This window comes from Glandiceps talaboti, chromosome 8, assembly GCF_964340395.1.
Source record: "Glandiceps talaboti chromosome 8, keGlaTala1.1, whole genome shotgun sequence".
In the NCBI taxonomy this organism is placed as follows: domain Eukaryota; kingdom Metazoa; phylum Hemichordata; class Enteropneusta; family Spengelidae; genus Glandiceps; species Glandiceps talaboti.
Window position 1 is genome coordinate 1,495,495 of NC_135556.1, and position 25,784 is coordinate 1,521,278.

A 25,784-nucleotide genomic window follows, 5' to 3' on the forward strand; every position below is an offset into this window, starting at 1 on the left:
TTGTCGGTGGCCAAGTGGTTAAACCACTTGCCTCTTACCACTGCGGTCGGGGTTCGAACCCCGTTCAGGGTTCGATTAAATTTACCACGCTGTAAGTAAGAAGAGTGTCGTTCAGTTTGACTCTACCGAACAACGCAGGTTTTCCCCGGGTACTCCGGTTTCCTCCTGCATTAACACTGAACCCATGAGGGATGGCCCTCACTTGACTTCTTGGGAGACAAGTGTTTAAATGCTTAAAGAACTATCCAGTATAAATAAAGATTATTATTTGCAAATGCAAAAATAAAGGTCAAATGGTGACAAAAAATCTAAGTTATTCGCCACATTAAGCGACATACACACGATGTTTTATATGACTCAAATTTTATGACCGGTGATTGTTTAGCTAGCAACAGCTGGATAATATGTTGTGTGGAATGGTTTTACTTCGTCAATTTAGTCTAAGACTTGTTATCCTCAAAAATTTTTGTGAGACAATCATGTTATCAGAAATATTAAATAGTTCACAAACAAGCTGCATCAAAATCTTGTGTACTTCTCATGACAATCAATCTTTATTCTATATTTTAAATTGAAAGGTACTCTTGTACTGAGCTAGGTTGCTCTTATTGGTACATCTACATTAAAAATAGATTTGCTCATCCCTGATCAAATTTAACTATGAAGCAAAATGTATGTATCCCATTGTAATACTGTGTCATTCATTCATATAATAAAGAGTTGCAGAATAACTGGATTATTTCATTTACCACGAATAGAAAAAAAAATCCAAATAAATTTACAAAATAAAAACTCAATTCTATACAGAGCAGAGATTGAGACAGTGGTATTGTTCAAATACAAATTTGCTCAAATACAAACTTGACAGCTTAATCTTAGATGTAACTTGTACTTGTGTACAAACAAATACCCCTTGGGGAGAAAATGATTAAGAAAGATGTGATGAATTGGTTGATCTAATGTAGGAAGGAAGATTTATGTAAATTCCTATTTTAGCATCTACAATAGAAATATACAGTAAACTGGTAAAATTTATTGTGAGGTAACAAAACATAGGTATACAAACCTGTTTTATTGACTTCATTATTAGTATTCATGTAGTATACGTATGAAATCAATTTCCATTAAACACTCAGCCCCCCCCCCCCCCCCCCCCCCCCCCCTCTCCCTCTCCTAAAACTAGTGGCAGCACTTACAACACTAGAAGACAGGACAGGACCACCAATTTATTTTGCAGGACTACTGCGTTAACAATTTTACTAGTCCTGTGGGATAGTGGTTTTTTTACTCCAGTGTCGAACCCTGATTTCTCATGACAATCAAAGTTTGTTTTATACTTGAAAGACTCTTGTACTGAGCTTAGGATACTCTTGTCGGTATATCTACATGGTTATTAATAAGCTTAGAAATAGATTTGCTCATCCCTTATCAAATTTAACTGTGAAACAAAATTTATGTATCCCATTGTAATATTGTGTTATTCATTCATATGATAAAGAGTTGCACAATAACTGGATTCTTACCAGGAGTAGAAAAAACAAACAAATAAATTTACAAAATAAAAACACGTCTATACAGTGCAGAGATTGGTCAGTGGTATTGCTCAATGAAATATTTAGACAGCTTAACCTCTTTCTATGTAACTTGTTCTCGTGTACAAACAAATACCTCTTGGGAGAAAAAGGATTGAAAGATGTGATGAATCAGTGGTTGATCTAATGTAGGAAGGAACATTAATGTAAATTTCTATTTTAGCATCTACAATAGAAATGCACACAGTAAACTGTCAAAATTTAGTTTAGCATGATAGAGTCAAGATTTTAATAATTCAATAATAATTATATAGTAATTTTGTGTCTTTTTAACTTTTTGGGGGTAAATATTTGATCATAACTGTTGGGCCCGTTAAAATTCTTAAATGGCTCATTGAAATTCAAAACAGCCAATTTATTTTTGCTGGAATGGGGCCATTTTCACGTTGGTATGTTTTGACTTCTCCCAATCACCGTCCATCCCCGATCAAAGCTGAAGTAGTGTACACCCGTATGGACTCGGAGACCACACTTGGATTGACTTTATCCATATAACCATATTTATCAATTAGATGTATTGCAAAATTCTTAAAGTCATACAGAAATAATGTCTCTAACTTCAAAACAAACAGACATCGGAGCGACCATGGCTCCAATCCAGATAGGAGTTGCATGCTTTTGCTCATAGTCACAACCATGTGCTGGGTCATGACCTTGATTGCATGCTGACGTCAATATTGTCCAATCATCATGATGAACACATTGCGATATTTGATTCATTAGTTTCCTAAACTGTATACTTCTGATAACATGATTCGTTACAAAATTCTTCTAAGAATATTAACTAGGCGTGTTACATGTCATCGCAAGGGAAACCATACAAGATTTTTTACATGAGTCGCTAAAGTCATTAAATGTAAAACCCGAGACTCATGAAATTTCACAATTCTTTAACAACTGACGGCTGGTAATAAAATCCAGTAAATAAACCTTCTTCTTTTGCGTCATTTTCATTGAAATTAGCAAGTAACTTACATGAACCTTGGATTTTTAGTGGTACACAGTGCTGTTTACATGCAATGACTCGGAACATGTCTCCATGCTCGGAGCAAATCGAACCAAAAGCGTATTATAGAACAAGAATATTGTCACAGTGGTGCTGTATGTCATGATACGCTTTCTTGAAGTTTTCCGTGGGTATTCTAATAAATACTTATATTTCAGGTCGAGTTTAGATAGAACTTATTCAGTCATCTTGATACTATCTCATGCAATTTGTCTGCATAGCTATAGTTAGGAAATGTACACAATTTACGGTTAAACAAATGGTGTAGTTCCTCTCACCCTCTCTTCTCAAAAAATGTTAAGCCCCGCCAATAGAACCTCAAGCATTATTTTAGCCACCCCTTCTGTCACCTACACTACAGTGGAGATATAAAATCATATGGTACAATGATGCGTTGGAAGGAGACAACTCCAAATGTGAAACAAAATGAAAATAAGACAGTGTAGGAGGCCATTTAGAAGCATAAAATATCAAACCATAGACATAATAAAATACCAGAATTGAAACAATTATGCTATGCATTACATATTATTTGGAAGTGTATTTTGTTGTGGCAAAGCTCAAAGATATTATGCGGATGTGCACATGGTAAATGACTTCTCCTGAAGTTTAATTGGTTCCAAAAAATCCCAAATAAAGAGCAAAACATTTCAAGACTTTCAGACTTTTGATGGCCCAATGGTCATAAACTTTTGTTCAATTCTTTTTAGTGCACATTGGATATTTAATCTCAATTCATGCTTGTATTCAACATCAGAGCCACGTAAACCACTGTATAAGATATTATATTATTTGGAATAGACTCAAATGTATATTGTTACATGTACTATTCAGAAAATATAAATGAATATCCTTAATTTTGAAAAAAAATGCGAAGCCCACATGAGAATATATTGCCCATCACCAGAAAAAATATATTGGTAGGTTGAACAGCTTTTTCATTTTTTTTCTGGCCTAATGTTGTATCTTTCAAAGTAGTTGCCGAAAAGATGTCACATTCAAAGTAAAAAAAAAATGGATGGTGCTTTCTCAAATAAGTAAAAAACAAAATAATCATTTTCTTTACCCAACTCCCAAAACTGTTATGGTCTCGTTTATGTCGGAACCCAAGGTGAACTCAGTGAATTCTCCTTGTCATTATCATTATAATGGAAATTGAAGTTTGGATTTTGATGTCGAAGGTACAGCTCTGTTTACAAATCTCTTTTTCAAGGCCATTCTTTCCAAAGCAAATTGTCGCTTCAAAATGAATTGCGGAATAACGCTAATGTCAGTGTGCAATGAGATAATTATATCAAACAACATTTTAACCAAAGACAACGTTGAACACAATTATTGAAAGAAATATCTTCAAATAGTGGATCTTAAACTGCGTACCTAGTTTAATAGTTTTCAGGGCCACCAAATATTCCAAAAAGAGATCTGCCGTTTTATCAGTATGAAATGTTTTAATATAAGGAACAAGATGTAAATGAGATCGAGCGCATCTTCGGAGTCACTGCATGCTGCATAGCAGGCGACCTCACGTTGAACGACTTTTTCCGTCTTTTTTTTTTAATTTCACTCGCTGACATTATAATTGCGACTTCCTATCTTCAAATGAAGGAGACTTTCAAGACTACTGTTACTCGCGGAAAATGCACAGTGCATGTGCGCACTTCATTTGTACTTGCCGCACAAAGAATTTTTAATTTGCTGCAAAAGTTACAATTTTTAACTGGACACATTTTAGCTGCCCCCTTGCCCCCCCCCCCTCTCCCTCCTCCTGCACACTCAAGTCAGCTGTGGCTTTCCATAAGGTAGTGTGAGTACACATCCGTAAAGGTTGGTTAAGACAATCATGTAGATTGTAGTTTTCTGTTTACTGATGTCTATTACAACAATCAGCGATTTTTTTCACAATCTTGTTGCGTTTTAGTCACATGTTGACTATGTTCGCCATAGCCTGAATGCTAAAGTAATCTCTGAATGACATCCCAAAATGGGTGTGGTCTACGTGAGACCAGAAATACCCAAAAGTTCTCAAAGTAAATCCAACAGAAACTGACTGAAAAACTGTCATTCTTGCATTACACTTATCAGTGGAACCACAAGGATCAAATACGATCATTTTAAATTTTTGTTCTAAACAAACTTTTTCTAAAGTTTTGCAAGACAACTAAAGCCCAATATAAATGTCAAACTTCTCATGAATTTAATGTACATGTATTGAAATTGATACATATAACATTAAATATGACGTAGAATAGACGTCGAATCCAATCTAATAAATTTAATATGAAAATTAACAGCTTAGAGGGTCTTTAGTGGCATAGGACACACTTAAGGGGTCAAATCATATGGTGAATTGCACAACCCTATTGTTGATACACAAAATCACGGAAACAAGAAACGTCACATTATTACATGAATTTTATTATTTAAAAAGAAGATAAAGTTAATTTCAATGCAAGAATGATGCACTATCTTGACATTGCTGCCATATCTGTGAAGATGACATGACTATGCATAACATGTCCCTCACTGAATTGTGGTTATTTTGCATTAGATTTGATGCAACAAAAGTTCAACTCTCAATTGCAAGTCGCACTTCTGTCATTATTTTCAACAGGCAAGCTGAATTTAATTGCCTTTAGAATTTCATATTAGTTACTGCAACTAATTGCAATAAGCATTGAATTTGTCTGAAGTTGTACCTTAGATTGTTAAACACACATGAGAAGTAGGCGGTTTATTCCAAACGTAAGTACAGGTAACTGATTTATACATCTAAATGCTTTATTACAATCCTTATCCAAATTGAGCCTTTAAATATTAATTTATTTGAATTAATACTAAAATGAACATGATACAATACCATGCTGGAACCGTGTGCCAGTCAGTGAAGATTCCACCCGTAGCTTGTGCTCCACATTCTACAAGATGACCAGCTAGACTTCCTGCTGCTAGTAAATCATAATCTGATGACTTCCATCCAAACTGAGGTACAGATTTAAAAATAAAAGTTCATATTAATCATGATACTTTGATATTTTATCACTAATAACTAAAAATAAAGTTACATTGATATTAAAAAATTAAATCTTTGAATGACAACTGACATGCATGTAAAGAAGTAGATCATTTGAATATACCATTAATATTTCGCACCATGACACTTCTAAGCATTCTGAAAACATTACCTCTTTATGAATGTACTATGTACAATATTTCACAAGATTAAATTATGTGTATTGAGTTTAACAAATACAGTAGACTAAGTCTAGTTCATATAGTATCGTTACCATGATTTACACCCCCACTCAGTCTAGTTCCTATACAGTATTGTTACCATGATTTACACCCCCACTCACAGTCTAGTTCCTATACAGTATCGTTACCATGATTTACACCCACACTCACAGTCTAGTTCCTATACAGTATCATTACCATGATTTACACCCCCACTCAGTCTAGTTCATATACAGTATCGTTACCATGATTTACACCCCCACTCACAGTATAGTCAAAGTCGTTACTCTAGAAATTTATTTATTTATTTATTTATTTATTTATTTAGGTAAACCAACGGGCATAAAGCCCATTTACAGGCACCTTTAGAAACAAATAAGGAAAAACAAGCACTAAAAAGATAAAACAAGGGGTAGCAATAACAGAAAGAAGTGACATGACATAAAAGGCAAACACAGAAATAAAAACAACAAAACAGGAAAAATTATTAAAAACACGCAGCCTGAAGCACACGCCGAAAGGCGGAAACAGGACTAAATAAATCTATGTTTGGATTTGCTTTAAAAACGTCATTACAAGTGGTTAAACATCTTAAAATTGGGGAATATTTTCTCAGATTTACTCTAGAGGCACTGATGCGAAAGATATGGTTATTACGTAGCTGTCTGCTTTGTACATTAAAACAAACCTTGTACAAAATGGATGGACAATTATAGCATGAATTGACCAGTTTGTAAACAAAAATAGCATCTAAAAACTTTCGCCTCCTCACCAGTGGGGGAAGCTTAAACCTAGCACATAGTGAATCGTAATCTGTTGAAGTATATTGCACATTTGATTTAACAGATGACTTGTTTTACACTCTCCTTTCAGGCAGTGCACATAATAATTTTATACATACAAATTTTGACAGTGCCACTGTACTATGATGAGTTTGGCCAACTCTACCAAATCAAATAAGGCACACTGACTAAGTGAGTTCAATTCTGTCCAGGAAAAGTTAACTTTTTTATATAATAGACTTACTTCATACATTAATGGTCCCAGTACAACAGCACTATCCACACATCTACCTGTTATCACTATGTCTGCACCTAGTTCTAAAGCTTTAGCAATTGGACTTGCCCTAGAATGAAATAGAAATATAGGCATTATAACAGGGGGACCTGTTCAAGCATGTCAGAGTTATGGCTTTGGACATGAAAACTGCGCCAACAAAATCGCTGTCGGATTGTATCACGATGAAAATGGATATGCACATGTATGTCATAGAACACTGTCCTAATACCAATTTTGAATGAGATCTGTTCAAGCATGTCTGAGTTATGGCTTTGGACATGGAAAATTCGCAAACAAAATGACTGTCAGGCAGCCATATTGGATCGTATCACGATGAAAATGGATATGCACATGTATGTCATAGAATACTGTCCTAATACCAACTTTGAATGAGATCTGTTCAAGCATGTCTGTGTTATGGTTTTGGACAGGGAAAATTTGCCAACAAAATGGCTGCCAGGCAGCCTGCATATTGGATCATATCATGACAACAATGAATATGCACATGTATGTTTACAACAATTTACACAATTTGTATCTTTTTTCAGTATGTGTTGTCAATCAAATAAACGTGTGAATGATTGAAAATACAATGACTGCTCTACCTTGGTTATTTGATGGTTTTTTCAAAGGGAATAAGCCGACCATTTACAGTCTGTAATAGTTGACACTTTTTCACTAAACGATTGACACATTTTCAGTCATCAATGTGATTTTACATACACTTTGCCGACAACGAAACACCTCCTGCTCCGCTATTTGGATAAAAACAATGTGCACTTCTCACCGTGTTTACCGACACAAGGATGTATGCTTGTACACTCATAAATTAAAAAGAAAAACGATATAAAATGTGATAATGAAATGCATAGGTTTCTAATAAATTCTGAGAAATTTCGCTGATGAAACCATTCCTTCTCTAGTATTTTTTTTTTTTATCTTTCATGTTCTTTATTGAAAACCCATTGAAATTATACAGTATACAATAATATATGCATGTTGTCATGAATTAGGTTTTCTTTTTAGGATGAATTGACATAGAAACAAGATGTACATGTACAGAACAAAACAAAAACAAGAAACAGAAGCAGACAAAAGAATGATATCCCACTTTGTCATGTACTACAAAATCAAAGAAATTCTACAATTGTATAATGACTGTTGAAAAAAAAAACAAAAAAAAAAACAACAGATTACTACCGTCAGGATGAAAATATATACATTACATCTACTAGAATACTTCTATGCCTCGAAATCTTTCCATTTTTCTAGGAATATTGGCAATGTTCCCTTACGACGTGAAATAAACAATTCTAAGTTTTGATTATGTTTAACTTGTATTCTTAGTAAATTAAAGCTTGGCAGCTGTTTTTTTAATTTACAACTGTAGATATTTTTCTTATACATGAGAACAATATAATTCAGTAATTTAGACCAGCATTTATCACCTAAAATAATCTGTTGAGATGACGGGTACCTAGGGCAATTCAAAGCCTCACCCCAAGTTGTGTACATATCTTGCCAGATGGCTTTCACATATTCGCAATCTACAAACAGGTGTACTAACGTCTCAGATGTTCTGTGACAAAAAGTACACGCATCTGTATCCACTAAAGGAGAACGCATGTTATATAACATGGAATTAGTATACAGAATATTGTGGCTTATTTTCCATTGAAATTCTCGAGCGACACTACTGATTGTAACTTTAAATGGCATACTATAAATGAAGTTCCAATCAAGATCACCTTCAAAAAGGTTACTAAAGAAAATTTGACTTTTTGGTTTAATGAAGTAACTGCCTGAAATTAATTTACGTATCTGTTTTTGTTCCGACTTTAACAATGCAATCAGTCCACCTTCACTGTGAAAGAGGAAGGTGTTTACAGGTCGTACACAAAAAGCTTTGTTTTTCCTCCAATTCACAGGCAGTGCCGATATCAATCCCTGCCACTGCAGAAAATCTATTAGATTAACCCCCAAATTACGAAAATACTCCCATCCTTTAATGTTACCATCAGTAGTGAAGATATCCGAGACATATCGAACTCCTACATTATAAAAGGTTTTAAGAAAAATACTTTTCCCTTGAATGAGGATATTTTTGTTATTCCAAATAATTTCAGAAGAAGATGAAGTAGACTTATCATGGCTATAGTTGCTCCAAACACTTAACATGTCATGATAAAAAGGAGGAATCTCGAAATTAAGTACATTCAAAGAAAAATTACATTTAAAGATAAGCTGTCCACCAACTGGTTTAAGATAGTAGTCTAAAACAACTTTCCAAGGGTCGAAGTATGGGAGCAGATAGTACTTAACCCACGTTACTTTGAAAGCCTTTTGCATTGCACAAATGTCTAGCATACCTAAACCCCCTTGGCCTATGTCACCAATCATTGTGTCACGTGCTACTCTATCGTGTCCCTTCCATAAAAACGAATAAATTAACAAATTGATGTGTTTTACATCTTTTTGATGGACATTGATAAGATTAAGGATGTACAGCAATTTCGGAATGACTAGACTTTTAATTATCTGAACTCTACCCATAATGATAAGGTTACGACTGGTCCAGCATTGCAGTACATCTGACAGTCCCTTGAGTGGTGCAGCCAGATTCAGTTTATAAGCTGTAGCTGTATCATATGAAAAAAATACACCCACAATCTTGATTGGTGACATAGGCCATTTGACCCTGAACGGAGTATCTCGACGAAATCTCCAATTTCCCAACCAGAGTGCTTCAGTCTTATCAAAATTAACACATAACCCTGATACTTCAGAAAAAAATCTAAGAAGACAAAGAAGGTTTTCAGCAGATTGTTCATCTTTCAGGAAACAGGTGAGATCATCAGCATATGCCGAGCTCTTAACTTCATAGCCCTCCACACAAATACCACTGGTTTTATCATCATGATGTAACCTGATAAGTAAGGACTCCAAAGCAAGAATGAATAAGATCGGTGAAAGTGGGTCACCCTGCCTAACTCCTCTACCAAGATTAAAATATGAAGTTGAAAGGCCACGATTCATGACACAGCTGGATGGATTGCGATAGAATGTTTGTATCCATTCTATAATAGATGGACCAAAGTTGAAATTCTGAAGACATTGAAACATAAATTTACGATCAAGACTGTCAAATGCCTTTTGAAAATCAACGGCAATTAGTATGCCTGTGGTATCAACATCTTTCGTATAATTCATAATGCCGTCGATAAGCCGAACACACTGACCGATTGATCTATTTTTCACGAAAGCTGTTTGTGATACACTAATTAAAGACTCAATGACTTTATCCATTCTTTTCGCAATACATCTAGCTGCCAGTTTGTAATCAGTATTAAGGAGTGTTATTGGACGCCAATTACGAATGTATCTTTTGTCTTTACCCTTTTTTTCTATTAATGTAATTACGCCTTGACACTGACTAGGCGATAGCTGACCCTTTACCTTTGCCTCATTCATAGAATCGATTACATAATGGCCGAGCAGGTTCCAGAATGTTTGGTAGAATTCAACCGTTAGGCCATCATTCCCTGGTGTTTTGTTTTTAGGCATACTGTTAAGTGAAAGAAATCCCTCGTTGAAAGTGATAGGTCCCTCACACATATCCTTATCTATATTGCTAAGTTTGGGGAACATATCACTATTCAGAAAGGTGTCGGCGTATTCCTCATCCCAATCCTGAATATGATTGGCATAGAGCTCAGAATAGTAACTCCGAATATGGCTTTGAATTTCCTTAGGGTGTGTCAATAGATAATCATGTTGATCAAATAATTGGGTAATTTGTGACTTTTTAGCATTATATTTTTCAAGGCCGAGAAAATATTTTGTATTTTTTTCACCAAATTCATACCAGTCAGCTCTGGAGCGCACTACCGCACCTTCTGTTAAATAATTATATTCAAAATTTAATTCATTGCGAATTCTTTCGATTTCTGTCTTCAATTCGTCCGAGTCCCTACCACTGAGCTCTATGTCAAGGTCACGTAACTTATTTTCTAGTGTGGTTATCCGCTCATTCCTCACTTTAGCATTTCTTTTGCTATAACTAATTGTGGTAACTTTGACCTTAAACTTAATATATTCCCATAAGCCTTGCTTATTGTGAGGGTTGCCATACTCTGTCTTCCAATTCTGGAGACTATCGTGAATAAGATTAATATATACAGGGTCATGAATCAGGCTATTGTTAAATTTCCAGTGAGATCTGCCAAGCCTACATCGACTATCTCCAATTGTCAAAACTATAGCTGAATGATCAGACATGATATTTGGGACGATATCACAGTTAACAATAGAGCTCTGGAGAGAACTACTGATCAGAAAGAAATCTAGGCGGCTTTGAATCAATGCTGGACGTAGACGTCTCCAAGTAAAACGTTTTATCGTTGGGTTTCTAGTACGCCAAATGTCCTCCAAGTCAAACTTGGATAAAATACTATTAAACACACTAACTGACTTTTTCCAGGTAATTGGATTACCTCCTGAGCGATCTAAGTTTTCGTCTAAGGTTAAGTTGTGATCACCGCCCCAGATGATCTCACGATCAGGTTCAATATGAACTTCTTGCAGTAGATTCGACAACTGTTCCATGAAAATAGAGTGTGTATTCTCATAATTAGGTGCATATGTATTAACAATAAGGAAAGGCTTATTCTCAATATCAATGGAAATTATGACAACCCTCCCCTCTGTATCACATTTAACTGTATGTATAACATAATCTAGATTTCGTATAATAGTGACAAGGCCTCTGCTAGCAGAGGTACCATGGGAAAATATATAATGACCTGGTAGGATTTTTGACCACTTATTTTCATCTTCTAGTGTGGAATGAGCTTCCTGAAGCAAAATGATATTGTGATTACGTTTCTTTAGCCAACCCAAAACCTTCCTTCTCTTCTTCATACCCCTAATCCCCTGACATTCAGGGAAACAATGTTTAACTTTTCAGCCATTTAGAATTACTAGTATTGCAACCCGTAAAGCTAGTTGTAATGACATAGACAATAAGGTTATATCAAAAATATCTAGTATTACTACTGAGAACATCGTAAAACTATTATTCGAAAACTCTATTACGTATCGACTATCTAGTACCTAGCATCATGCCTAAAGAAAATCGTCCACGTTCCTGTCGTCGCCGAATGGCTTATGATACGTCATTCAAGCTGAGAGTAATCGCGAAAGTTGCTGAGTTGGGTAGTAATCGTAAGACTGCCGAGTACTTTGGATTGAACGAAAAACAAGTACAAGATTGGTTGAAGAAGAAGGATGAACTCGCTGTCACTTCAAAGAACGCAAAACGTCTCCAGGGTGCTGGTAGACCAGTAAAAGACAACAATTTAGACAATCAACTTATGAACTGGATTGATACCCAACGTAAAAATGGAAATGGGGTGACCAGTAAGCAACTCCAACGTCAGGCGCTGAGGATGTCAAGTGGTAACACTTCATCATTCAAGGCGTCAGATGGTTGGTTGCAAAGTTTTAAACGTCGCCATACTTTGTCAACTCGTCAACAAACATCAATAAGACAGAAGTTACCAATGGACTTTGAAGAGAAAATGGTTGCGTTCTATCGGTTTGTCATCCAGTTGAGGGAGAAATACAAGTACCACCTGTCTGATATTTACAATATGGACGAAACGCCACTTCGTTTCGACATGCCAGGAAACTGCACTCTCGATCGTATCGGTTCGAGAACGGTTCACATCAAAACAACAGGTTCTGAAAAGAAAGGTTTCACAGCCGTGTTCACCGTGTCTGCCGATGGGGCAAAACAGTTACCCATCGTTATATTCAAAGGAAAGAGAAACCAGAGTCATTTATCCATCCGCAGTAAAATACAAGTTAGAGTCCAAGAAAAGGGTTACATTGATGAAAAAGGTACGTTAATATACAGATAACTTTCATCATGTTTACTGCAAAAGTTTGAATAGGAACCGAGTAATCAAAATATTTGCATAATTTATGTGAAAAATAATGTCATGCATGCGCATATGGATTGATTAAGTTTACTGGGCCATGACATATTTTCCTTGGATGTTATGACCACTGAATGGAGAGAAGGTTGATGACGTTTTATTTACACCATGTCAGCATGCTCTCTATGCATGCCATGAACGAAGTACGAGCACTGCATACTTAGATACGCTGACATTGTTTCCTCATTTGTTTCAGGTTGTCTTGATTACATACGTCAGCTTTTCCCTCGCCTTGACAGCAATAAACGAAGATTGCTTGTGTGGGATTCATGTTCCGTCCATTTAACAAACGCTGTCAAAGAAGATCTAAGGTCCCGCAACGTCGGTGTAGCAGTGATCCCTGGTGGATCTGATTGACTCCGTTACTCCAGCGACTCGATGTTGGTGTCAAAAAGCCTGTGAAGATGTCCGTTCATGACAGTTGGGATGATTGGATGAAGGATGGCGAGGCAGAGTTCACGGCTACTGGCAAGAGGAAACCCCCAAGTAGAGAAATGGTAGTGCGATGGGTGTTTTCTGCCAGGAACGACTTGTCACCGTCCATCGTTCGCCGCTCGTTCCTGAAGTGTGGCATCTCCAACAACCTCAACGGAACAGAAGACGATCTCCTGTATGAAGATTTAGAAACCGATGACGAAGAAGACGGCTATGAACTTGCAGAAAGAATAGTAGACATATTCGACAGCGATGTAGAAGAGGACGACGAATTTCTTGGATTTGTGTAAATCTGAGTATGATCTCAGGTACCCAAACAAAACGGCCCTTTTCAGGGCCACCACATCCTCCAAAAAGAGTATACCATAAACCACAACAAGCCCCGATTATACACAAAAAATAATGTTTATATACACACAAAAAAATGATTCATTACAGTGAAACATTAATGACATTTGGTTCATGACCTCCTAGTTAAATTTCGTTGACATTCTTGTTTACATTTTTTTAACCGGTAAAAAGTTGTTATTAAAGACGCACCCCGACTTCGAAGTTTGTTTTGTTGATAATATGTTGCAAAAAAATTATTAAAGCCGTGGCTATAAATACAGATTTAACGGTAGCACTCCTGAACCTAAGTAGTTCAATTGTGCTAAAAGCTGACAGACGGACAACAGATGACGACAAAGAATCAACCTAGCCCTTAAGCTCTACTCAGCTGTCACTGACAGTGGGCCTAAAAATGGCTTTCTAACAGGACATGGTGGTTTCCGAACATAAACAAACAAAAATGGTGGTCAATGTTCGACACTGATGTTATTGCATATAACTACAAACCTGAGACATTTTTCAAAAATGGAAATTTTGACGAAAATATCCCTTACCAAATGATACTCATTTATGATCATACATTAAAATAAATAACGCAAATATTGTGTTGTCACACAACTTCATGTTCAGGGCAATGATAGATTTAACTATCAGATGACAGGTTTAACTTTCTTGGTTGTCTTATTGTAATTAAATGCCAGCTACATTCAATTTATAGGTGATGAGACAGCTGTCTTACAACATATTATATAATCACGTCATAAACCAAACTGGCCATGATACACACTTTACCACCAGAGGAAATAGTAAAGTAAACATTATAGCTATTTAACAATGTACTGTTCTCACTGTGTCAGCTATTAATGAGGACATATCTACACATTCTCAACAAAGTTTAAAGCTCAATCTACTTCTTAATTTCAGAGTTGAAGATTTTTGAGGAAAAGCAATGATAAAGAATAACACTTCTAGAAACATCTCACCAAGTTTCAGACTCATTCACCAAGTACTTTTTGAGATATGTTTTTGACCAAAATTCACTTTTACACCTAAATTCCATATCACTGATGAGATCATTATGTTTTCAAGAAAATCTGCATCATAACATTTAAAGAAACATCTCACCAAGTTTCAGACTTGTTGACCACATACTTTTTGAGATATAAGTTTTTGACCAAAAATGAACATTTTTACACTTAATTTGCATATCACTCATGGAATCATTGTATGCTTAATATTTCTTCATCCATACAGCCCTAGATGCATTCCCATCAAATTTCAGCCCAATCTGCTCAGTGGTTTTGGAATTATAGATTTTTGACCAAAAAGACACATTTTTAGCTCTAATTTGCATATCATAGATGGGACCATCATGTCATGAACAATTCTTAGTAAAAACACCCTGAAGAACGTTTCACACAAATTTCAGCCCAATCTGCCCAGTACTTTTGGAGTTTAAGCTTTTTGACCAAAAATCAAATTTTTTTACCCAAATCACATACCGGTGATAAGATCATTTTGATTTGAACAATTTCCCAACTAGACACCCAAGGTAATGCACCCACCAAATATCATGGCAATCGGCCTAGCAGTTTTTGACTTTAAGTCGTTCACACACACACACACACACACACACACACACACACACACACACACACGCTGGGCGATCCCTATAGCACTACTGAACCTTATCAGTTTAGTTGTGCTAAAAATAGCGCCAATGGCATTGTAGCACAACTGTTGTTTCATTTGATTGTTGCTATGGGCATGGTCTTGTTGCTAGGTATATTTTCATACATTTTTTGAATGTTTACTAATTTGTCTAGTGTTAATCCCTGTTATATTTGCAATATGCCTGATCATTTGGTTGTTGCTATGGGCGTGGTCTTGTTGCTAGGCACATTTACATGTTAGATTTTTTGAATATTTATTAATTTGCCTATTAATCCATGTTATTATCTTTGCAATATATGTTATCATTGGCTGTTGCCATGGGTGTGGTCTTGCTGCTAGGTATATTTGGATACTCTATGTTTGTTCACTTGTCTAAGAATCCCTGGGCCCTGTTATCTTTGTGAAATACACCATCACTTGGCTGTTGCTATGGGCGTGGTCATGGTTGCTAGGGGTATTTGCACACATTTTTTGAATGTTTACTTGCTTGCCTACCAGATGATGTGTGATTTGACCAAAATATACTACCATTTGGTTGTTGCTAAGGGCGTGGTCATGGTTGCTAGGGCCAATTGTGTCAAAATATTTTTAAGAAAATCTGTAGAACATCTCTTCAAGTTTCAGTCTCATTGACCAAGTACTTTTTGAGATATAATTTTTTTGACCAAAATTCACATTTTTACCTCCCGTAAGGGTACGGGAGGTATTACAAGCGACCTATCGGTCAGAATAGCTCCGCTGTTGTTTTTTTTAATTTAATTTTTTATTTTGGTGACATGTAGAAGTGGTTCAGGTCTTCACTATGCAGTTTTGTTTTAGTGATGCAATAAAGTGGTTAGTGGTTTCATATGATGTCTCACTATAAAACACATTTTACACAGAAGTTGGTAATGTATTGTACTTTTATACCATAGTCACCATTTTATAACAAAAATCTACTGTTATGAAAAATTGCACAAAATCTCAGAAAAAAATGACTGGGAAATGCACACAAGAAAAAGAAAAAAAGAGGATTTTGAGGTTGGCTATAAATAATTCCAGTGTCTTACAGCTGTAACCCTGGAAAATTTTAATGATGAATGAAATAAACTAGGGATCTAAAATAATTTTGAGGCAATTTGAATTTCAATTTTCTAACAAATTTACAAAGTCAACAACATTCAACTTGTACTAGTTGTGGTAGATATATATAGGGAAGAAATGTATTAATCGCCATCTTAGTTTCCGTACGGCGACAATCTCAAGTTAAGTACCCGGAAGAGAGTCATTCTCAGCCATACGTTACAGTGGTAACACTCGTTCATGTTCGGTTACCTTTCACAAAGAAAACACAACGAAATGCTTGAAATGATCTTTTTTTTTATTTCTTTTCATCACAACAACAAAATCTGCGTGATTGATCAAAAGTGTTGTAAACTAAACCAGAAAGAATTATCGGACTGGCTAAACTTCCCGATGAACTGGAGTAAGGTCCTACTACTTCCAAGTAAGCCTCGATAGTACTATAGTACGTGAGAAAATCGTCTCAAACTAGCGATACAACTTTCAAAATATAACTTGACATGTCTTCATTTGTTAGAGTTATACAATTCAAGACGGGTTTTCACTCGAAAACAACAATTCTGTGAATAATGACACTCTGAACGCAGCGATTTCTCGGACGATGTTACCACTGTAACGTATGGCTGACAACGACTTGCTTCCGGGTTAGTCCCTCGTGCATACGGGTGGATTGTCGGCGATTAACACATACATCGTCTGATATTTTAATTCACAGTGTTTCTTGTGACCGGCGCCTGTCAGCAGACTCTGCCATTTTTTTCATCATTCCATTGTATTTAAACCTTGTACTTGACATTTCGCAATATTTATAATTCTCAACAAAATACCTCAACATGCCTCACTTCGCTCGTACTCAAAGCAGCCCCGCGCGGTATGATCACTGACACTGATGACATGATGAGAGAGAACCTTTTCGGATTTACATGTAAAACGGGGAAAGATACGCAAAACATAATGCAAAGTCTAAAGCCAAATTAAAGTTGTAATTATTTTAATTATTTTTACTTGCCAAATATTTGCATTTTGGAAAGGCAAGACACGTTCATGTCGTTTAACTTTACATGTGAACTGTCGGCCATAACTTCAACCGCATGTCTGGCATGCCCTTCCTTACGCAAGTTGTCTGAATTCTGGTTCACTGTCATTCCAAATTGCACGACAATATAGAATTAACCACAAGTTACATGTTATCTGAAAACATCACACTTTTATAGTGGGTCTGAAGTGTGATTTTAGTGAGTACCAAGAACGTCCTGTGTTGATACTCAAGATGCTTGCTGTGGAAAATCGCTCGGTCAAATGAGGTCACCTTCAGCTTCTGGTCGAATCAGGATAGAGTATGCAAATGAGGATGTTGCGGACTGATTTGAAGTTTACAACCCTGTTTCGAACAAACGCTTGTCATTTGGGCGCCCAATGCGTAGAATTATGACTATAGCACATATTACATCGTTTGTTTGACGTCAATAGTGTCTTTTGAAAAGTGGCAGTTTACTTAAAGTCTCGTCGACTGATTTCCAATATGGCGTCGGTCATTATGCTCATTAACATATTCATTTTTTTTTCAAATTACAAAAAAAAAATCATAAAAAATAAAAATGAGGATGTGCTGACTTGAAATTAACAAATCTGAGTAAGCTACCCCCTGCGCATCAACACGCCAGATATCAAAGCAATCTAATAAGAGGTTTTCAAGGAGTTGATGAAAATGACATTTTATGAAAAAAAATCATAAAAAATTGAAAATGGCACAGATCAACTTGGCATGAACAAATCTGAATAGCCTCCCCCCAGGGAACATGCACACCAAATATCGAAGAATTCCGACTGTCACTTCCGGAGTAGATAGTAAAAATATAAAAGTTTGACGGACACCTATGATTCACTCTACTCTCTATACCTCAATACCCACCTATACCTAAAGCTACGCTTTCAGCTTTCGCTGACAGCGGAGCTAAAAAGGGGAATGTTTTTTACCTCCCGTAAGGGTACGGGAGGTATTAAAAGGGGAATGTTTGTCTGTGTGTCTGTCTGTCTGTCTGTCTGTGTCATCATTTTCTAAAAATAGGCTGGCTTAATTGTAATGAAATTTGGGATATATAATCTTTAGGGTAATAGCTAGACCTGATTAGGTTTTGAGCCAGATCTGTTAATGTTTAATTATAGAAATTTGCATATTAATGAAATCAACTAATTATGCAATATCTTAAGACTGCATACTTCAATTTCAATATAATTTAGTATATTCGTTAAACATAACAACATACATTTGTCCTATAAAATTCATTGATATATCTTACAGCGTTAATGAATAATTTGCATAATTAATTATTTTTGGTAATTAGGCTATATCTTAAGAATACATACTACAAATTCAACATAATTTAGCACATACATTAACCATAAGAAAACACATATGTCCTATCAAGTTTGTTGATGCACCGTACAGTGTTAATGAATAATTTGCATAATTAATGATTTTCGGTAATTAGGCTATATCTTAAGAATACATACTTCAATTCCAATATAATTCAGTACACACGTTAACCATAACAATCGCATATGTCCTGTAAAGCTTGTTGGTGTACCTTTCAGTGTTAATGAATAATTTGCATAAGTAATGATTCTTGGTAATTAGGCTATATCTTACGACTGCATGCTTCAATTTCAATACAATTCAGTACATACATTAACCATAACAAATTGTGTATGTCCTATAAAGTTAGTTGATGTACCTTACAGTGTTAATGAATAATTTGCATAATTAATTATTTTCGGTAATTAGGCTATATCTTAAGACTGCATTAAGCAGTATCATACACTCTTACATACATTAAACTAAGAAAGCACGCTTGTCCAAAAAACAAAGCCTGTTACCATAGTTTTTTTAGTTTAATGAGTTATTTGCATAATTAGTGATTCCCTTACGGGAGGCATTCAGTTTCATCTGGTCTGGTTTCATTTGCGCCCCCATCCCCACTCCACAGACTGTACAACGTTCGCAGACGAACAGTGAACATTTGGACGCGTGCCAACTCGTTTTAGACGTGCTAATTCGATGTCTAGTTACTCCTAATTTGCAGATCATTCATCTATACGCCCCCAGATGCATCCCCATTAAATTTCAGCCCAATCTGCTCAGTAGTTTTGGAATGAAAGATTTTTGACCAAAAAGACACATTTTTAGTCATAATATGCATATCACTGATGGAATGATCATATCAGGAACATTTCTTAATCTAGCACCCCTAAGAATGTTCCCACCAAATGTCAGACCGATCTGCCCAGTAGTATTTTGAATTTCAGGTTTTTATTTAACCAAAAATCACATTTTTTTACCCAATTCACACACCGGTCGTAAGATCATTTTGATTTGAATAATTTCCCAACTAGACACCCAAGACACACACACACACTTTGCCATGCCTATAGCACTACTGAACCTTATCAGTTCAGGTGTGCTAAAAATCACACTTTTTTGACCCACACAAGACTCATGTCTTGTCTGTAACATAAATGAACCTGTTATGAATGATTTAATTCAGCTGTGCTAAAAACAGCGTTTCCAATCAACTTCAAACAGAGGTTAATCTTGAATTGATGCCATTGACATTGACATTTGAAGTAGCCCAAAAACGATTCAATAGTTTCATTGCATCAATAAAACAATAAACCTTTAGTCAAAGCACTTTTTTAACACCGCGAATCCTGTTTTTGGACCCAAAATGAATATCTCCGATGCAATCATTTTCATTTGAACGATTTCCGATCTAAGTAATATCCACAGCAAATACCAAGCTGATCGGTCTGGCGTTTTTTTTTACTTTAAGTGATTTACACACACACACACACACACACTTAACACACACACACATTTCCCCATGCCTATAGCACTAATGAACCTAGTTCAGTTGTGCTAAAAATTCGTAACAATACTACAAGTATGACGTGCATTTCACAACGGTATTACTGCAGGACACCCACTGTGTGTACAATACAACATGTAGTACTGCAAAGTTACTGTTGCAGCCGAATATCTAGTTTTATTAACATATTAAACTTTCTGAAACTTTTAGAGAACCTACTCTACTACCAAAGTTGTATTTTGACAACTGATGAAAATGTCAATCTTTAAAACAATGTCACCGACAGGTTGACACAGCCAGCAGAGAATGTGCAAGTAAATGTCACCTGATAGCAGAGTCAGATGACACAAAAGCCCACTGCATAGCAAGCTGTGCTCTTTTAATTTTTCATTTGTATTCCTGGGACATAGGCATATGATAAATCAGTTATTTACCTCTTCATTCATCATACCACCATTTGTGCAATTTCCACAATGTGAAACGCACCTTACGACACCTTACGTGTGACACATTTTGGAAACTGCACTCAAGGAGATATGACGAACAAAGAGGAGATATAGGGTAACAGTTTGTCTTTATACTGTTTAGTGTTCAACTCACCCGAGATATGCATTCATACTGTGTACAGTCTTTGGAAGAGATAAACCTGACTTCATATCTGTCACACCAAGAGATCCAAGTTCAGCTCTCTGCAAGGATGCAATGAAAGAAAAATCTTCTTTTTTTTCAATACTTTCAATAAAGCTAAAAAACGATATTGTTTATCTAAAAATTTAGACAGGAGTTAAGCAGCAATATATATATTAATTGATGGATTTTCATCATTAACCAACCTGATGAAAACATTATGCCCTTTCACCACAATGCTGAATTTTCCCTAGTCTTCAAGGGGATAGATATTACTTTAGTTAACATAGCTCCATTCACATAAAATGTCTTTCATTGAAAATGTTGGTCAAGATCAACAGTCCAGGTCTCATTAGAAAGTTTACTATTAATACTATGGGATTACTGAGGCACTTGAATGGTATCTGTTTGTATTAAACTTTTAGAGTTAATAAGCAAAATGTGCATTTTTATGGCTACCATTTTGTCATAAACTGATAAAGATGGTCAGAAATTAAGAGACAACCATATACACTCCATAGTGTTTAAAATTTGTTTCAAGTTTAGTTGCATGGGTGTCAAAGATATGACACAAATGGACACACACACATACACACACACACACACACACACACACACACACACAAATCCACATATCCACTGACAGACAGACACTTTTCCATGCCTATAGCGCTACTGAACCAGTTTAGTTCAGTTGTACTAAAAACATAACTGTAGAATTTCACCTTTGCGCATATGTATAAATTTTTTATGGTGAAAATATTGAAAATGATGAAGAACTTATAAGATAAATGCATAATGACACATCAAAACAATGTCCTTGGAGGATCTGAATTAAGAAATCTTTTTATAAATTCTTACCAAGGGCATGAGATCATCTCCAGTCACAATTGCAATCTTCAAACTGACATCAAGTTTCTTGGCAATGTCTTGCAGAGCTTCTAGACAACCATGTGGATTAACACCTCCAGCATTACTCACTACCTTTATCCCCTGCTTCTTAATTTCTTTCAGGAGAGGTGCCATTGTCATTGACACAAAATCTGGTGTGTACCCTAGTTTCTAAAAGAAAAAACAGTGCCAATCACATTGTAGCACAACCGTACAATGCTAGGTTCAGATAGGTGTTCCTTTGCTGAATGATTATCCAGTTGCCTATCCAAACCTGTTGTGATCTTTGCAATATACATGACCATTTGGCTGTTGTTATGGGCATGGTCAAGTTGCTAGACACATTTGCATACATTTTTTGAATGTTCGTTCACTTGTCTCTGAATCCCTGTTGTTATCTTTACAATATACTTGATCATTTGGCTGTTGCTATGGGCATGGTCTTATTGCTAGGAACATTTACATACATTTTTTGAATGTTTATTCATTTGTCTATTAATCCCTATTGTTATCTTTGCAATATATGTGATCATTCGGCTGTTGTTATGGGCATGGGCATGGTCTTGTTGCTAGGTACATTTACATGTATTTTTTGAATGTTTATTCACTTGTCTATAAATCCCTGTTGTTATCATTGCAATATATGTGATCAATAAATATCAGAAACAAGATAAGAACTAATGTTTTCTGGTTTCATTTGCGCCTCCCCATGAATAATTTGCATAATAATAATGTTGTTTTCAAGAGAGCTGATCTGATGGACAACCATGAGCGTCAAGCATCGACTGCGTTTACTTTATCTGTTCCTCGTTTCTAGAGATAATCTATACATTGATCGGTTGACTGCTTGACTCAAGGTATAAACTTGAAGAGCTTTCTTGAATACAGCATGCTTTGTGCCCGACTGGCTTCATGACTCGGTGGAGTGAGAAGATATAGACATGGCGACAGGTTGATATTTACAATTTACTGGAAGTTACGTCAGTAGATTTTCGGGTTTGGGGATTTCCTTCTCGAATATTGATGACTCATACTCTAGGACAGGATCCCAGACAAATTTCTATTTAGATTAATGGTAAGTCGGTCAGTGTAAGCTCTTACACTTGCTTCATTTTTATGACAGGACATGCTCACCTGTTTCCACACCAGCCGAGGCTAGAAGTAGAACCGATCGTGTGCATACCTTGACCCTAGTAGGTGATAATTTGTACAAATATGTGATAAGTCGGCTGCTTTCTAAATTTCCTTCATAATTTCCCATTAACAAGAAAATTGAGAAAATCCTCCTCTGAAAATTTGCAGAGTTCATTATCACCTCGCTGGACTACAACGTTCGTAGCAAACGACAAACAGTGAACATCAAAATTTGGACAGATGCCAACTGTGCATTATTGCTCATTTTAGACGTGCTAGTTCGATGTCTAGACCAATCACATCTCTCAATTTGCACCATCAATATACTGAATATCATATATACGGTATAACTGTCAATTGCTCATAATCAAAAAATGACAAAATAAAAACAACTTGATCATATGGCAATATCCATGAAAAGTATTGTTCTAAGTATGTTAATGTGAACAGACATGGGTAAACTGTAAGGTAGTTCTTTGTATATTCTTTATATTTTAGTATGTAAATTTCAAATGAAACATATAATATGGATGTTTCCTATATTATTGAGGTTGTATTAGTTTACAATCAGGCAGTGAAACTACTCTTCCACTTAGAAATTAAAGTTTACAGATTTAAGTTGTATCTGTAATTCATTAAGATAATAACTTTTGTGTTTCATTAACTTGCATATTATAAGCTTACATGTAAGTGTAGTATTTTTGCAAAATATTTGAGTGCCCCCCTCACCCTACAGTTTTTGAGATCCCCACCAGCTTCGTAGCTTTACCTTTTTTGAGTGACCCCTCAGGTTCCTCCACCAACAACAATAGCACCCCCCCCCCCCCCCCCCGGCTCCTTTTAAAGTTTTATTTCGTATTTTTGGTGCTGTTCACAAAGAATGGAGAAAGTGACATTTATAAACATGGCATAAAACATTATACATGTACATGTCTTCACACCACTTCAGTTGACAGACAAATACAAATGTATGTATAATAAGAAAGTGTGTCCACAATTAATGGAGTTCAACTTACTGGAACTTTTTGTCTGGCTGCTGTAAGTAGAGACATTGTAATCTCTGATAGATAATCAAATACAAGGTAATCTATATTTCCCTGGTTAACAAGTTGCGGTGCTGCAAATAAAATAAACATACATGTTGACCAACAAAACACAAAATTCGTTTACCTGATGTTTATTGTAAGTGTGCACAGGTGAATTCATTCAAGGTACAAAGTCTTACCGTGTTTATTTATATTGGAAGCACCTTGACATCTCAAATGAATATTATACTTGGTGATAGCTGCATTGTAATTAACACCACATCAATTGTTTGACTTCAAAAATATAACATTTGGACAAACAAATGTCTGATATATGTTTTTAGTTACAACTTTTAACAATCCTAAAGTAATCTGGTCATCTAAAAACACCAGGCCTACACTTTTAGTTAGTACACTTAAATAATGATTCCCGAAATATAACATATCTCATTTTGTGGTGTTCTTATTTGATATTAACACAATCAGTGTGCAAAATTAACATTGTCATTGGTCCATTGTCTGAGACCGTTGATTTCCATAAAGTCCAACAGTTTTGCAGAGTTGCAACTACTTGTTGGTATACATGTTCTTATGATCAATTGAAATTTGATTTTAATAAATAACATTTATTCAATGATATGGATAGATTTCCATATTTTACCAGCATGACTCAGACCTTGTGGTACAACTTTTATGCTTACTTACTTGCTTGTATTAAAGTCAAAAGTCTCTCTCATGTCTACAGTCAAATTGACCCAATAATGAGTCAGAGCATTGTTGATATAAAGTTTACAGTGACATGATAGCACACAACAATTACAAATGTACTATAATATGTTATACATTAGAACATCAGTGATGGGTTGAATTTCTGTAGTTGTTACTGTCTTGACTAATCCAAGACATTCAGAGTTATCATAAGCATTCATGTGCTGAATCAGGCAGTGAGGAAGGAGAGGACTGTGATCTCTTTGAGATTGCAGATAATATGAATCCAGTGTCTACAATCTTTGCATCTGTATTTGTGTATAATATTTTGTGAATAATAACAGAAGAGATTATATAGATGAAATAACTTATTGTGAATATTAACCTATTCATTGCACTCACTCATTTTATTACAGCAAAAGACAACATGTTGTATCATGTTAAAGTTCAAAATTGTTTGAACTTTATAGGAAGAGGTAGGTAGCTCTAGATTCATGTTGAAACCGAAACTGTATAGGGTATACGTAAGGACCAGCAGTCTCCAATAATGACCAACAGCTTTTCCCACCTGTAAGTTGATCCTATTTGGTCAGACTTAGCCCTTCTGTGTGGCTTCAGCTGTTTATTTCTTTAACCAGGTTATTCCTTACAACTTTATCAATTAATGATTTAATCGTTTCATGTAACAGCTCAATGTACTAGTAACTATTTGACCAATTTGTGTTACAGATTGTTAAGGTCTACTGTACTGGCTTCAGAAACTACCGGTACATATATGTCAAATGTGCAGGCATTTTCATGGGCTATGTATACACTCACTCTCTCACTTTTCGGACAGGGTCATGTTATTCGACTTTTACTATTGGATAAACACTGCAAAAAAGTAACACCATCATTGCTGCTTAGACTTTTTCCTTAGGGTCTTTTCCAATAGGGTTTAAAGTCAGAATTAACTTATGGATGATGCAGTCACCGAATTTATAACCCTACGTTGATGATTTAGTAAACGAATGACAGTATTGGTAATCAGTCATGAACTTCCACACCGATTTACATATTTGTCATATAAGTTAGGAATTTCACCAGTTCATTGATTTAAATATTGGGCAAAAACATTGGTATTGTGGTATTTTAATCACCTTTAC

The 25,784-nt window shown here is 35.7% G+C and overlaps 1 protein-coding gene across 5 annotated transcripts in view; it reads right to left on the reverse strand.

The window, feature by feature from the left end:
- Positions 1-25,784, reverse strand: part of LOC144438902 (uncharacterized) — a 90,636-nt gene that overhangs the window by 61,105 nt on the left and 3,747 nt on the right. For 4 of the 5 annotated variants that reach the window (XM_078128123.1, XM_078128126.1, XM_078128124.1 and 1 more), the window contains exons 2-6: positions 23,923-24,023; positions 21,743-21,943; positions 20,855-20,943; positions 6,856-6,955; positions 5,456-5,577 (exon numbers count right to left, since the gene is read on the reverse strand). In XM_078128123.1, the coding sequence (XP_077984249.1) occupies positions 5,456-5,577; positions 6,856-6,955; positions 20,855-20,943; positions 21,743-21,943; positions 23,923-24,023 (613 nt within the window). The remainder of the gene's footprint in view (positions 1-5,455; positions 5,578-6,855; positions 6,956-20,854; positions 20,944-21,742; positions 21,944-23,922; positions 24,024-25,784) is intronic. The other variant, XM_078128127.1, reaches the window with a different exon arrangement.